Source organism: Chrysemys picta, chromosome 2 (assembly GCF_011386835.1).
Source record: "Chrysemys picta bellii isolate R12L10 chromosome 2, ASM1138683v2, whole genome shotgun sequence".
NCBI classification, from domain to species: domain Eukaryota; kingdom Metazoa; phylum Chordata; order Testudines; family Emydidae; genus Chrysemys; species Chrysemys picta.
This window is the reverse complement of record NC_088792.1, coordinates 229,932,109-229,946,488: the sequence shown is the minus strand read 5'-3', so window position 1 is coordinate 229,946,488 and position 14,380 is coordinate 229,932,109. Positions and strand designations below refer to the sequence as shown.

The 14,380-nt window shown below is 39.8% G+C and overlaps 1 protein-coding gene across 7 annotated transcripts in view; it reads left to right on the top strand.

Moving 5' to 3' along the window:
- The window catches only part of ARMC1 (armadillo repeat containing 1), a 52,408-nt gene extending 39,184 nt beyond the window's left edge, over window positions 1-13,224 (top strand). For all 7 annotated transcript variants that reach the window (XM_065585657.1, XM_005288093.5, XM_065585656.1 and 4 more), the window contains 4 exons: window positions 5,411-5,600; window positions 10,160-10,276; window positions 10,381-10,455; window positions 11,022-13,224. In XM_065585657.1, coding sequence (XP_065441729.1) covers window positions 5,411-5,600; window positions 10,160-10,276; window positions 10,381-10,455; window positions 11,022-11,213 — 574 coding nt within the window. In that variant the 3' untranslated portion in view covers window positions 11,214-13,224. The remainder of the gene's footprint in view (window positions 1-5,410; window positions 5,601-10,159; window positions 10,277-10,380; window positions 10,456-11,021) is intronic.
- Window positions 13,225-14,380: the final 1,156 nt, after the last annotated feature.

Sequence of the window (14,380 nt, the reverse complement as noted above, 5' to 3'; positions counted from 1 at the left end):
ATCTGGATATTTGAGTCCTTCATGGTGTTGATCCAACAGAAAGGTGCATGGTCTGTGATGAGGTGGAAGGGGCCCCCTACTAGGTAATATCTTAGGGCCTCAATCGCCCACTTCAGTGCTAAGCCCTCTTTCTTAATGGTCGCATACTTAGTCTCCCTGGGGAACAGCTTCCGGCTCAGGTAGAGCATGGGGCGTTCCTCCCCATCCAGCTCCTGTGACAATAAGGCCCGAAGCCCCACTTCTGAGGCGTCCGTCTGTAGAATGAATGGCTTTGAAAAATCTGGGTGAAATAGATACACCCTGTCACAATGTGAAAGATAAGAACCCTGTGATGAACTGTACAAATTCAGTTGAGCACATACACCAGGGACGAGCAACCTTTTTGGCCTGATGGCCGCATCGGGTTTCTGAAATTGTATGGAGGGCTGGTTAGGGGAGGCTGTACCTCCCCAAACAGCCAGGTGTGGCCCGGCCCCCGCCCCCTATCCGACCTCCCACCCCCACCCGCTTCTCACCTCCTGACGGCCCCCCCGGGGACCCCCGCCCCATCCACCCCCATGCTCTCTGTCCCTTGCCCGCCCCCACCCCCCCCGCCCCATCCAACCCCCCCCCTCCTTCCTGACTGCCCGACCAGGACCACTGCCCCATCCAACCACCCCTTCTTCCCGGCCCCCAGACCCCCTGCGCCTAACTGCCCCCCATCCCTAACTGCTCCCTTCCACCCTATCCAACCCCTCCTCTCCTTCCTGACTGCCCCCTCAGGACCTCTGCTCCCATTCAACCCCCCTGTTCCCTGCCCTCTGACCGCCCCGACCCCTATCCCCACCTCTGCCCCCTGACCACCACCCTGGACTCCCCTGCCCTCTATCCAACCCCCCCTGCCCCCTTACCACAGTGCCTGGAGCACCGATGGCTGTCGGCGCAGCTGCACCAGGACAGGCAGCCGCACCGCACAGCACAGCGCACTGGGTCAGGCCCTGGCTTTGCAGTTGCGCTGCCCCAGGAGCTCGCTGCTCCTCTGCCCAGAGCATTGCGCCGGCAGCGCAGTGAGCTGAGGCTGAGGGGGGAGAGGGAACAGCAGGGGAGGGCCTGGGGGCGAGCCTCCCAGGCCAGGAGCTCAGGGACCGGACAGGACGGTCCACAGGCTGTAGTTTGCCCACCTCTGGCATACACTATCGCTCTGGGGTTTAAAAAAAAACTTCGATCCGGTGTACTGTATTTGCAATTATCTCACACATCCTCTCCTGACATATCACATACTACTTTGATCCACTGCTAGAACTTTGATTTAACTTCATTGTATTTTAGTCTTTGCTAGACTGTCTTGCCTGTTTACATTTTACTGTATTTATACTGTGTATTAGTAGTTTACGTTTTTATGTTTTTTATTTTTATTTTTCCAGTAGCACCCACAGTGTGCTAGGCTCCATACAAACACAAAAGAACATAGACGTTTTAAATATGGTACTGGTTTTACAATATATAGAGTGTATTTCCCTGATCAGGATCAATCTATTTTTCTGCCAAAAAGTGTTTAATTTTGTAATGATTGTATTAGTTTTTCATACTTTCATCCTTAATTAATTATGTGGTGATGTTATATTATTAGTCCCTTTAACTGAATCAGCAACAGGTTGGTGCAAGTCTTAGATTTTACTTTATTTTACCAGCAAATTAGAAACTGTAACGTATTTGGCATAATACTGTTTTTTGTTTGTAACTTAGTTATTGTAAGTATTGGCATTATATAGATGGATACTTCATATAACTTTACTTTGACTGATATTCCTATTTCTGGTTTGTGTCTCTGATTTTATACTATGGTGGTATCACTTCAGCTTGTCTCTCTTTGACTGTTTGTTTACTTAGTTTCATTTTACTGCTACTGTTATAGGACATACGTGATGTGAGCTGAATCTTGTTGAGCAACTGGCTCCATCGAGTAATACTTATGTTTGCGGGCAACCTGCTACAAACCCTTTACATTTTTAGAAAATTAGTTATCTGCAATTTATACTAATAAGCTTTCTTAATGCATTGATTTACAGTTCAGTATTAAAATAGTGTCTAAACTTTTTCTGAAAAATAGTAATTCCTCTTATGTTTTATCATCTTTGTGTGAACAGAGACTCTGATACCCAGTCCCAACTGCTATTACCTTGAATGGGAAGATAGTTTGTGTTCCCCTGCAGAGCGATGAGTAGAAGTTGTTAATGATAATAAATTGTCTGAAATTGCAAACCAGACATTTGTTCAATGTTTTTCTATAGCAGTTTTATTACTTTTTAAAAAAGGATTGTTTTGGGGACAACCTAGAGAATACTTTTTTAATGTGTCTTTAAAAAATAGCAGATTTTGCTTTTTACGCTGTCAAATTAGCAGGTTATTTTAATAATGAAGTTATATGAAGATAGCTGGAATTATACCAGAATTCCTGCCAGCTGTGATATTGGGAGCACTAAACATATATGCAGCTTACTGTTACATTATACATTAAGTCCCATTTCATTATTAGATAGCATACCATTCAACTTTGAATTTTAAGTTTCTGTGCCTTCTTATGGCTAATGTTTTTAGTTGGATTTTTTTTAATTAACTTTTATTATTGTGGTCTCTGTCTTTTCTGAACTGATTATTTTGTGTTCCATGATGTACTCTAAGGCTAAGTTAAGAAACTTGTACAGTAACTCCTCGCTTAACGTTGTAGTTACGTTCTTGAAAAATGCAACTTTAAGCCAAATGATGTTAAGATAATCCAATTTCCCCATAAGAATTAATGTAAATTGGGGGGGAGGGGGGATTAGGTTCCAGGGAAAAATTTTAGCCAGACTAAAGACATTATATACATATACAGTATACATTTTAAACAAACAATTTAATGCTGTACTCAGCAACGATGATTGTGAAGCTTGGTTGAGGTGGTGGAGTCAGAGGGTGAAAGAGGGTGGATCGTCCAGCTGCTCCTCTTGCTGTTCTTTCCAAAGTGCCGGGGGGTGCTCAACCCCCAGCTCTTCCAGCCCCTGCTCCAACCCCGCCCTGGCTTTTCCCGCCCCTGCTCTACCTCCTCCTCCCAAGCGCGCCACGTTCTCGCTCCTCCCCACGCCTCCCGCCCGCAGCAATCAGCTGTTTCTGGGCGTTCAGGAGGGTCTAGGGGGGAAGGGGAAGGCTGCGTGCCACGTCCTTGCTTCTCCCCCCAGAGCCTCCTGAACTCTGTGAAACGGCTGATTGCTGCAGGCGGGAGGCGATGGGGGAGTTGCTGATCCGCAGGGCTGCTGGCTGGTGGGAGGCAGTGGGGGGGTGGAGGGGAACTGCTGGCCCACTCTGGGTCCAAGTCCACACAGCCAAACAACGTTATAAGCAAACACTGTGCAACATTAAATGAGTATGTTCTCTAATTGATCAGCGACGTAACAAGAAAACAACATTAACTAGGATGATGTTAAGTGAGGAGTTACCGTATTTAGGAAAAAGCTTTTGGGAAAAAGTTATACTGATTGTGAACTGACCAGTTAAGTTTAACGGAAAAACAAACTACATTTTAAAGGAAATAGGTATTATAGAAAACTTTACTTTTGTGTCTTTTAATTTTGGTGAACACAATTTAACATAATAAACGGCTGTTTAGTGTTATGGTGCCCTGTTAAGCTGTCATCTTCTTGAAAGTTAACTTATCGTTCCTTGAGGCATCAGGTCACATGGCACTGCTGTCAAATTTTAGCACCTAAATATAGATGCCATCCTTCAACTTCAAGCTGTAAACCACATGTACACATTTTATCCAGTGAATTTAAGTATCATGGGAAAAAAAGTATGCATTTTTATATGACCCCGATTGACTTAAGTATGTGGTTCCCTGTAGAGGGATGGACTTAAGCACGTGCCTAATTTAAAGTTATTGCTTAAATGCTGTACTGATGCAGGCCCCAGTGTCTTGTTTTTTATCATCTTTAGGATAAACCTCACAGTATCACTTTAATTTAAGCGCAGGCGTGCTGAGCATTGTACAGACACTCAAATACGACAGTTCTTCTCTGAAAAGTTTACAATCTAAAAGACAGTCACAGGGAAGAGAAGACAAGACTCAGTAGGAGACCCAGAGGGAGGGAATTGACTAAGATTTTTGCTCCAACATTATTCTTCTATGATATGAAATTGGGATGGAGGTGATGTTTGACCCAGGCTAGTTATTGGGATGAAATAATAAGGAAGAAAGTTTCAAAGGCAAAATGTAGCTATTTACTCCAGTATATTTATGCCTACAAGCAAAACTATGATTGGCCACTGTAAGATGAATTGTATGATGTTGCTGTAGTGTTGTTTTTATTCATTCCAAATATTATAGTTTATTAATGATGAGTCAAATCCTGCCCTCCATTGAGCTTAGTGAAAGTACTTCAATGATGAATGTGGCCCATTAAATTCAGTTGTGATTAAGTATAAGAAAATAATGAAAGATGTCCAGTCTAATATCTAAATCCGTTTCCTTTAAAGGAATACAACCCTATAGCTTATACCACCAATTTTGACCTACTTTTAACTTATTTAATAGGGAATATCCCCACAATGCTATCTTTAAAGATCCACAGTCAAGAAGGGGTGTGGAATGGTGGTTAGAGCAGGGACCTGGGAGTCTGAACTTTAGTTTTAGTCCCTGCTCTGCTGTTGACTTTCTGCATAACTTTTGACCTGTTACTTAATCTCTGCGACTCTATTTAAAATGTAAAACTCCAGGTAAAATGGGAATGGTACCCCACAAGGTAGGTAAGAGATGGGATACTTATCTCTAAGGCATTTTGATATCCTCTCGTGCAAGGATCTACAGAAGATTAAAGGGGCAACTGTTTATGTCATATATACAGCTGCATTTGCTTTCTTGTTGTAGCACCAGCTATGTCAACATAGCTCTGGGAACTGAGATTAATCAATTATGCTATTAAGTAAATAGGGAATTAGAACACAACATGGTTGCATTGTGTATCCTAATCAACATGTTGTGGGGGGAGGGGTATCAAAGTTTGTCAATCAGTTTAATTATTGTGTTTGCAGGTTTCTAAATAGATATGACACATAGCAGAGAGAGAAATAAAAACTAAAAAAGTTCTTGATACATCGTTTAAAAATAAGCTCGCAGGTATAAAATTAACATAGACACAAGGGTTCTGGCTTCAGTTTCAGGCTGGTAATGGCACTGGCATATGGATGATGGAAGTGGTTTTGGTAGACCCTCTCTTTTATTTTTATTTTTTTTTTTAATTAAGAAATCTTTTCTTCTAACTGCATATTAGCTATATAAAATGCTTCCGTAGTGTGCTGATCATTCAAGATACTGAGACATAAATGTGGCAGCTATTTGAAATAACACTGTGAAAATAGATAGTTATAAATCTCAATTTATTATTTTTTCTTTAAGGACTACTACACCAGGAGAGACTAAACTTTTAGCCTCTGAAATCTATGACATCCTTCAAGCTTCCAACATGTCAGACATGGACCGTGTGAATGAAATGAATTCTTGCCGGCGGAAAGCTCAGTTTTTCCTGGGCAGTACAAATAAACGTGCTAAAACAGTGGTTTTACATATAGATGGCCTTGATGATTCAGTAAGTAAATCTTAAGTACTTATGATCATTAGGAATCAGACTGGAAATGATAGGGAAATACTGTGATAATGTGCATGCATGTTATATTCAAACATACTTCGCACCAAAAAAGAAGGGCATTCAAGGAATGCTTGTGTTACTTTCATGTATGCCAGCAACTCCTGTGAATCATATTTTGAAATACTGATATATAATTTAAATTCACCCAAGAGGCTTAATACAAGAAATATTTATGGCTAGTTGCTTTGTAACTTTGTATTTTTAAATAATTCCATTTCCATCTTTGCCAATTTTGTTTCCTGTTTCAATCACCTTTAGAATAAATCAGGTACTGCCTTTTATCAGTCTTGATTCATGATATCTCTCTGTGGTCAGAGCATTGGAATCAAAACCATTCCTTATTTTTCACAATTGCCTGTACAGCACGAGAGTGTCTAGACACTGACTAATCTTCTATTATAACTAATGTAAGGAACGTTGAATTTTGTTAGCTCCCTCTTGCTACATCTTTTTGTAGTCCGTGAGATGTTTTCTACTATAGTGACCAGACTGGCACTTCAGATAGTGAGATCTCACTGCGTCTTTATGTAATGTCAAAATAACTTCTACAGATTTATTCACCATACCCCTGTGTACAACACCCCAGGGCTATGTTTGCCTTTTTACGGCTGCCAAACAGCATGTAGATCGTTTAAGCATGTTCTTCACAAGTGCCCTCAGGTCTCTGTATCTTCAGCTTTGTACCCATTTTAAATGATCAAACCTGATCCTTTGTTTTGTTACTTTATATTTTGCCAAGTAAGCATGTCTTGGAACCTAGTTTATCAATAGCATTCCCTCCTCATATTTTCTTGTGAGTACATTTAGCTCCTTTTGAAATTAGATTGTATGCCAAGTCATTTACATGGGTAGTAAAGAAATTAATACTTACCTTGGAACCCTTCACTTGTTCGTGATATAGACAGGCAAAACTTTATCAGCAACACTTGCTTTAATATCTTCAAACCAGTTTTTAATCCATTCCAATAGTGTGCTCCTATGAAGTTTACTAACATTGTAGATCATTTGTGCATCAGAGTCTCTAAAGCTTCTCTAAAACCCAGATAAACTCTATCCACTTCTCCTTTGTCTGCCAATTCAAGTACATGCAATCCTGTAAATGGACTGAGGCCAGCAGGTCTGAAGACCATTTATTTGTGTACCCTGACAAATGGAGCTAATGCAGCGCGTTGCTGCAATGCTTAAAAAAGTGAAATTGCAAAGATATTCATTGCTATCCTAGTAAAAAGTGTATAACAAAGTATTTAGATGTTTGAATCCAGAGAGCAGAAATTCAGGCTTCTCCAGTTGCCTGGAGTACACCAGCGTGTTTTCTCAGCTCATTATTAAAGGAAAAGAAGAATCTAGCTGTGTGCTGGCTGGATTAGCTAATGTACACAGTTCTGAGTTTTATGAGACTATCAAAGAAACCCTAGTGATATTCTAGGTGCCTGGTATAACACAGCAGCAGTAAAACATCCCTACAAAGCAGTTTTAAGTGTTAGAATAAGTTGGGAACTATAAAATGGCAGAGGATGTGAACAATAACTTAACTTTATATAGCACTTACCTCAGACCTAATCTTCTTTAAGTGTGTAACTTCATGTATGTGTATGCATATGCATGGCTGGCCTTAGCATTTTTTTCCAGGCCTGTGAAACATTCTTGCTGTCAAATAACTAACTTCATCCCTGCCAAAATTAAAGCAAACAAAACAACTTCTGTCTCCAATACTTCTTCCCTGCCCCCATAATTGATTCTTGATCCATCACCTACCTCTGTTTAGTCACATGAATAAATAGCAAAGTCTGTTTTTCTTTTTAAACTTAAGCACTATCTAATCTATCAAACACATCTGCAGGAATTCAAAGTTTTGAATAGACTTTTCTGATTTTTTGGGGGCCTGCGAATTCATATGTCAGAGTTGACCTACTTAAGGCTCTTTAGCAGTTCATGTTCTGTAGGAGTAATTGGAAATCCTGTAAATCTTTCTTGACTTGTTGGAGACCTCAGGTAGTTCTTGATCAGTTCATTCAAAATAAAGCTACAGTCTATAGAGTTTGATAATGATCTCAGTCAAAAAACAAAAAGAGCAATACAACAGAAGTCTGTTGATTGATCTACTGCAGTCTAATCTTCCCAATAAGATTTCATAGTGGTAACAAATGGGTAGTCCGTATAATTTTAGCCAGAGTTGGCAGGATTTTTTGTCAGCTCCAAATAATCAGACTATTTTATTATTTTTTAAGAACACAACACTAGAGGCAACCTTAGCACTTTTGGGGCCAGTTTTTGTTATCCCTCCCACTCCCCCACCAACTGTAAATGACTTGTCTACAATAATTACTTCACAGTACACAGAGTTGGCCTGATGGTTTTGGGAACAGTTGGCAAGATGAGTCTTTGATATGCATCTCAGACTTAACTGATTCATTATGTAAAACATGGATACCTGACTTACCTTTAGGTTTTGTTTTCCCCAACCCTAGGTTCCATGCTGTGGTAGAAGGATTGCCCAGCTGGGATTTGTTCATAGTTGTCAGTGCAAAGGACAGGTGTCCAAATAGCTGGAGGTTGCCAAGTCTCCAGCTAGTGAAGGGATTTGTACACACTCTGGTGAGGCTGAGCATTCATGTAGTGTTTTACAACTTAAAGTAGTAAAGTATCTGTGGAATAGGTATTACCCCATTTAGGGAAACAGGCACAGATTATATGATTCGACCAAGCTCTCAGAAGGGGAGACAGTATCAGTTGATATATGTATCCATGCAGTCATCCCTTTTTTAGTCTACTAAACCATGTTGCCTCTCACCCTCTTGTGCCTTCCTTCCTTGTGGCCAGAGGTGGTTTTATTTGTCTTTCACTTGTACAATGCCGTTTTCCCTATCTCTCTCTCATACACACTGTTTTGTGTTAAGATATTTAGCTCAGGCCTACTGTATTACTATAATTCTAATTATTAATGTTCTTTAATATAGTCAAAAATGTTCTGACATTCATATGTGCATGGCAGTAAGCTGAGTTTTGCCTCTGTATAGTCTAGCCCAGGGTGGCCAACCTGAGTGTGAGAAGGAGCCAGAATTTACCAATGTACATTGCCAAAGAGTCACAGTAATATGTCAGCAGCCCCCCATTAGCTCTCCCAGCACCTCCCACCCACCAGCAGTCCTGCTGATCAGCGCCTCCCCCTCCCTCCCCGCACCTCCCAATCAGCTGTTTCATGGCATGCAGGAGAATCGGGAGAAGGGGGGGGAGAGGAGCAAGGGTACAACAGGCTCGGGAGGGGGTGGGAAGGAGTGGAGTGGGGGTAGGGTCTGTGGCAGAGCCAGGGGTTGAGCAGTGAGCACCCCTGGCACATTGGAAAGTTGGCGCCTGTAGTTCCAGCCCTGGAGTCGGTGCCTATACAAGGAGCTGCATATTAACTTCTGAAGAGCCACATGTGGCTCCGGAGCCACAGGTTGGCCACCCCGGTCTAGCCGAAGCAGTTTGTTAGCAGATCGATGAAATGAATATGCTTCTTCCTATATTGAAACCACTGTTGTCTAAGTATTGAGCAGTAATTACTGTATAATAATATTAATACGCTTATATAGTGCCTTTCTTTCAAAGATCTCACAGCACTTTTCAATTAAAATTAAATACTAAGGTATATAGAAATCTGATTTTGAACCTAACACTTGAGTCTATAAGACTGTCAAGGTGTGTGTATGTATATGTGTGTGTGTGTGTGTGTGTATATATATATACACACACACACACACACATATATATATATGGTAATCCACTACAATGTAGCTTGTTTGTGGTAGCAGTCTCCCAATAGATATTTTACTCTCTTTGTAATAACCATCTTGTTTTCTAAATATTGAGAAATAAAACATGTTAAGGTAATGTAGAATAGATGCAACCGGTATAGGTCAATGTAATGTTATTGCACAGTAGGCATTGTCACTTGCTTTAAACATAACATTCCGTTGTTGTTTTTAAGCAAACATTTTTTCCCTTGAAATCAGAGTTAAGATTATGCTGTGCTTTGATGTCCATGAGCTGCCACAGATGAGGTAGCTGAAGGATACAACAGCTGCTTTGATGCATTCAGTCAGTATGGATACAAGGTGTCTGATAAATAGCAACTTAAACACTAACTACACATCAATGAGCACTCCACTCAATCCGGACTTAACCTCAGGGGACTGTTTAGCTTATCATACGGAGAAAAACATTCTTTGCTTTTCAGCACTTTTTCCTGATTATTTACAGTTGATTCTATCCTTGTTTGACTTTTAAAATGTAAGCAAAAATGTTGTAAATTTTGTTATGACAAGATTTGTAGCAATATTAAATGTCAGTATATGTGTATTAAAAATAATTGTAACCTGCACTATTTTTTTTCTTTTGCAAAATTACCTTATTTACCAGCTGTCTTAAAAGATGCAGGAGTTTGTCATAACATCCATGGTTAATATTTTTATATGGCCTTTGCATGTTAATACTTTTTTTTTTTTTTTTTTTTTTTTTAGTCTCGAAGGAATCTTTGTGAAGAAGCCTTGCTGAAAATTAAAGGAGTTATTAGCTTTACATTTCAAATGGCGGTTCAAAGATGTGTGGTCCGAATTCGCTCAGACTTAAAAGCAGAAGTAAGTACTTACAACTGTGCTTGCTTTAAGACCTATGCATCTGTTGCAGTTCTATAACACTAAGTGTCTGCCTTTATTTTCCTTGTATTTTCTCCCTCTTGTAGGCTTTGGCATCAGCAATAGCATCAACCAAAGTTATGAAAGCACAGCAAGTTGTGAAAAGTGAAAGTGGAGAGGAGGTGAGATACAGTTTATTCTAAATAGAGGTGGATCTGGCTTGGATCTTTGATACCTGTACTACCATGCCCATCATTTCTGTCCCTAAGAAACAGTACATTGTTGTACTTCTCAGAGATTCATACACAACATAAAGAGGTTAAAATGTATCCTGCCCAAAGATGTGCATCCATATAATAGTATTGCTAGAAATTACTGTTGAACTGTTAGCAAGAGATGTAACCGTACAGGACGGCCATCTCTTTCTGACACTAGAATCTCCTGACCTGGAGAGATGAGTCTGGAAACTGAGATTTGCCTTCTTGACAGAAACCAATGATGTGGTTTTATTTCACAGCTGTAGAGAGAGATGGTCTTTTTGGTTGTATGTTTTTACCTTAAACCTGTACTTTTCTTGCATATGGTCTAAATAAAATGATTGACAATACCTAATATCTACCCTGGCAGTTATTTAGGGAGTGACTCTAAGAGGTGTTCATTGCCTCTCAGGACGAGGCCCTTATTTTTTTTTTTTAATTCATTTTGATTCACAACATTGACATTTTCTTGAACTCTTCTATTCCATCAGGTGCTGGTTCCATTCCAAGATACTCCTGTAGAAGTAGAGCAAAATACAGATCTACCTGACTATTTGCCAGAGGATGAAAGCCCTACAAAGGAACAAGACAAAGCAGTATCCCGGGTTGGGTCACACCCAGAAGGTGCAGCCAGCTGGCTCAGCACAGCGGCCAACTTTCTGTCCAGGTCTTTCTACTGGTGACTTGCGTTTGGGGTTAAAGGACTGCATGAACAACCGACAGGGTGGCCAGTTTTCCATTGGTGTGGGGAACTGCCAAGTGCAATTTGCAATAAATTATCACGAAAAGATTTTAGATTACACAAATGTATGCTGCATTTTACATTTTATTGGCCATTTAGCCTGTTAGGCGGGTCAAAGGACAGAGGCCTCAGATCAAGTCGCTTTTGTTTGCTTTCATGTACATTTTATTGTCTCCTTTTTTAAATGGGTCCATTATTAAAAACCAAACATTTATGCTTATGGAGCTTTAAATTTGACTTCACACGAAGCAAGCGATAGGGAGAACCCATTCAACTCAAGTCTCAGGACCTCTGAAAGGAAATTCTTATTACTACTAGTTGTGCATGAATCAGAATGCCTTTTTTGCTTTGCCTTATTTCAGATTTATTTCTTTTGGTTTTCTAGACATTGACTCCAGATGAAAATATACCCTGCCTTTGTTTTGCCTTTTATTTTTGCCAACCATGTTCAGAACCAGCATTTCATATTAATTTTCTGTATTAAAATAAAGTTGTTACACACTTGAACTGTATAACCCCTTATGTTTTCTGAAATATTTTTCAGCCCTTAAACCACTGGTGAGCTATGAGATATAAGGGATTAAATGAGCAGAAAGAAATATGTATGCATATGTTATACAGTAAACTGCTGTAGGAAAATCATTTCAATGATGGGTGTGAGTGACTTTGTGTATATAGTACCAGATGCTACAGACTGCCATTTAGGCTGGTTAAGAAGATCATAGTCCAACAGCTGTGATCTGCTCAGGTGATGGTTTATTGCAGTTTCTTCTGAGATAGAAGGTGGTTTGTTGGCCTTACTCAGTTATCACATAGTGTCCACTATAAGTGAATATAGTGGTAACTGAAACTTTATAAACTTGAAAAATAAAACAAATTGAATGCCTGTTCTGCCACAGTGCCACTCTCATAAATTTTGTCTTTAAACTTTTATTGCTTGGCAGAAATCTGATCGGTAGTTGTTGTTTCCTCGTATTGCCTTTCATGATTTTCCCACGAAAACGCATCAACTTGGATAAGACAAAAACCATACCTGAACAATTGGCTTTGCCTTGTTGCTTGCAGACAGTGTAAGTTTAAAGGTGTCTTGGTCATTAACATCTTCTCTCTGTTTCGTGACCAGAAAAGATAACAAAATTAGGTAGAATCTATGAAATTAGATATTTGGAATATTAGTAAGCATTTTCCAATGTTCTGAAAACTACAGTACTGTTTTGTTGCCTCACAGGAATACAGCTAAAAAAATGTAATGCTATTATAAAACTGATGAAAAAATGTGGGTTTTGTGATGACATCCATGCTATAACATTGGCTACATTTTCAATTTGGAGAGTGAGACAAACGTTTGGTCCATAAAAGTTACTCCCCAGTGTCATGGTCAGGGAATAAAAATCATTCACAGGCTGTCATATTAATGCAACAGTGTACAGGAAAGAATAGTGTAAAATAGCAACAGTAACAAAAGTCAGAGTTGACCCACTCAAATTCAGTGTCATTTGGGGATGAAAAAGCTTACTTGCAGACTAGATGTCTCTGTTTTTTAATGTATCTAGCTCATTTTGATTCAGGTTTACACGCACAGATTGAAAATACAAGCTTTCCAGGGCATGTATTGCTTTAAATATGTAATGTTACTCATATTGCTGTCTAGAATGTTACAATACCAAATGTGTTTCAAAAGCTCTCTGTTCTATAGCCATGAATGCAAAGTTTACTTTTCTCTGTTAACATTTGTTTGCATTTTGCATTACTGCACATCTACTTACTAAATTACTATACCCCTTTGGATATTAATGGTTCAGTACAAGTAGGTATTACAGTTTGTGTGTTCAATCTTTAAGTATGCTATTTTTTGACAGTATTGCAGGTCTTGTAGAACAGTTAAGGCATCTGTACGAGTTTTTGAAATATATTGTAAAATAATAAAGGGTAATATAACTCAACTAAACATACTCCTGCGTCCTGTAGTTTTTGGGATGTAGTAATGACAGTTGCCTTCTGTTATGTTCTTGTGTTTTCTACTTCCAAAAGCTCATGCTCTTTATTTTTGGATTTCAAGAGAGAGAAACACAAATGCGTCATCATGATATCAAATGACCCATGCGCAACCATTTCTTTAGTGTATTATGTCCTGCATGTGGCAAATACTTTTAGAATGTGGTTTTATTTAAACAGTGTTCTTTGAGTGACCGTGCATATTAACATAGGTTTTCTGCTACCTGGTGCAGCCAAATGGTAGAACCTTCTCCCAGCAGTGCCCATTAGAGTGTATGTACAGCTCAGCAATAGTGCCTGATTCTCAGCGTAAAGAGGAGGAGGAGATACTGTTCAACAAGAGGAGCTATCAGATGGATACAGAGTTTGATCCTGGTTTGGCACCTGATGAACATATGGGTATTGCTTCTGTGGCATCTCCTTTTGAGAACATTTTGCAATTCTGTGACCTTGTGGATTCTATGGCAGCCACTTTAAACTTACCTTCATTTGTTGCAAAGACGTCACATTTGATATTCAATGTTTTTGGTGCTATTTTCAGGTGATGAGTGTTACCATCTGTCCTGGATGGTCTTTTTCAGCCTGCTGAGACTATTTGGGCTACCCATGCTTCTTGTCAGCCTGCATCTAGAAAGCTGAAAAGTTGTATCGGATCCCTTATAAGGGTTATTGTATTTTCATTCTCACCCTGTGCCAAACTCTCATAGGGGTTGCTGTTGCCAATAATAGGCTCCAGTCTGGTGAGGCCCATTCAACTGTGGACAGAGAAGGGAAGAAAAGAATATTGATGCCCTGGGAAGGGGAGAGATTTTTGTTCTTCCTCATCTCTTCGAATTAGTGTGGCTAATTACCAGAAGGGTGATAGACCATTACCAATTCCATCTGTGGGAGAAGAGGGCACTATTTGTACAGAATCTCTCAGATGATAAGAGGAGTTTGGCAAATGCATTATTGATGGAGGGACAGCATCTACATACTACATCTTCATCACAGTCTCAGCATAAAAAGAAATAACTCCAATCCGGACCTAAAACAAAACAATCTGTTCCTTCCTCTTCATCTTTGCTGAATACAAGGCCTCAAATTTGATGTGAGGATCAACAGTTGTTGACC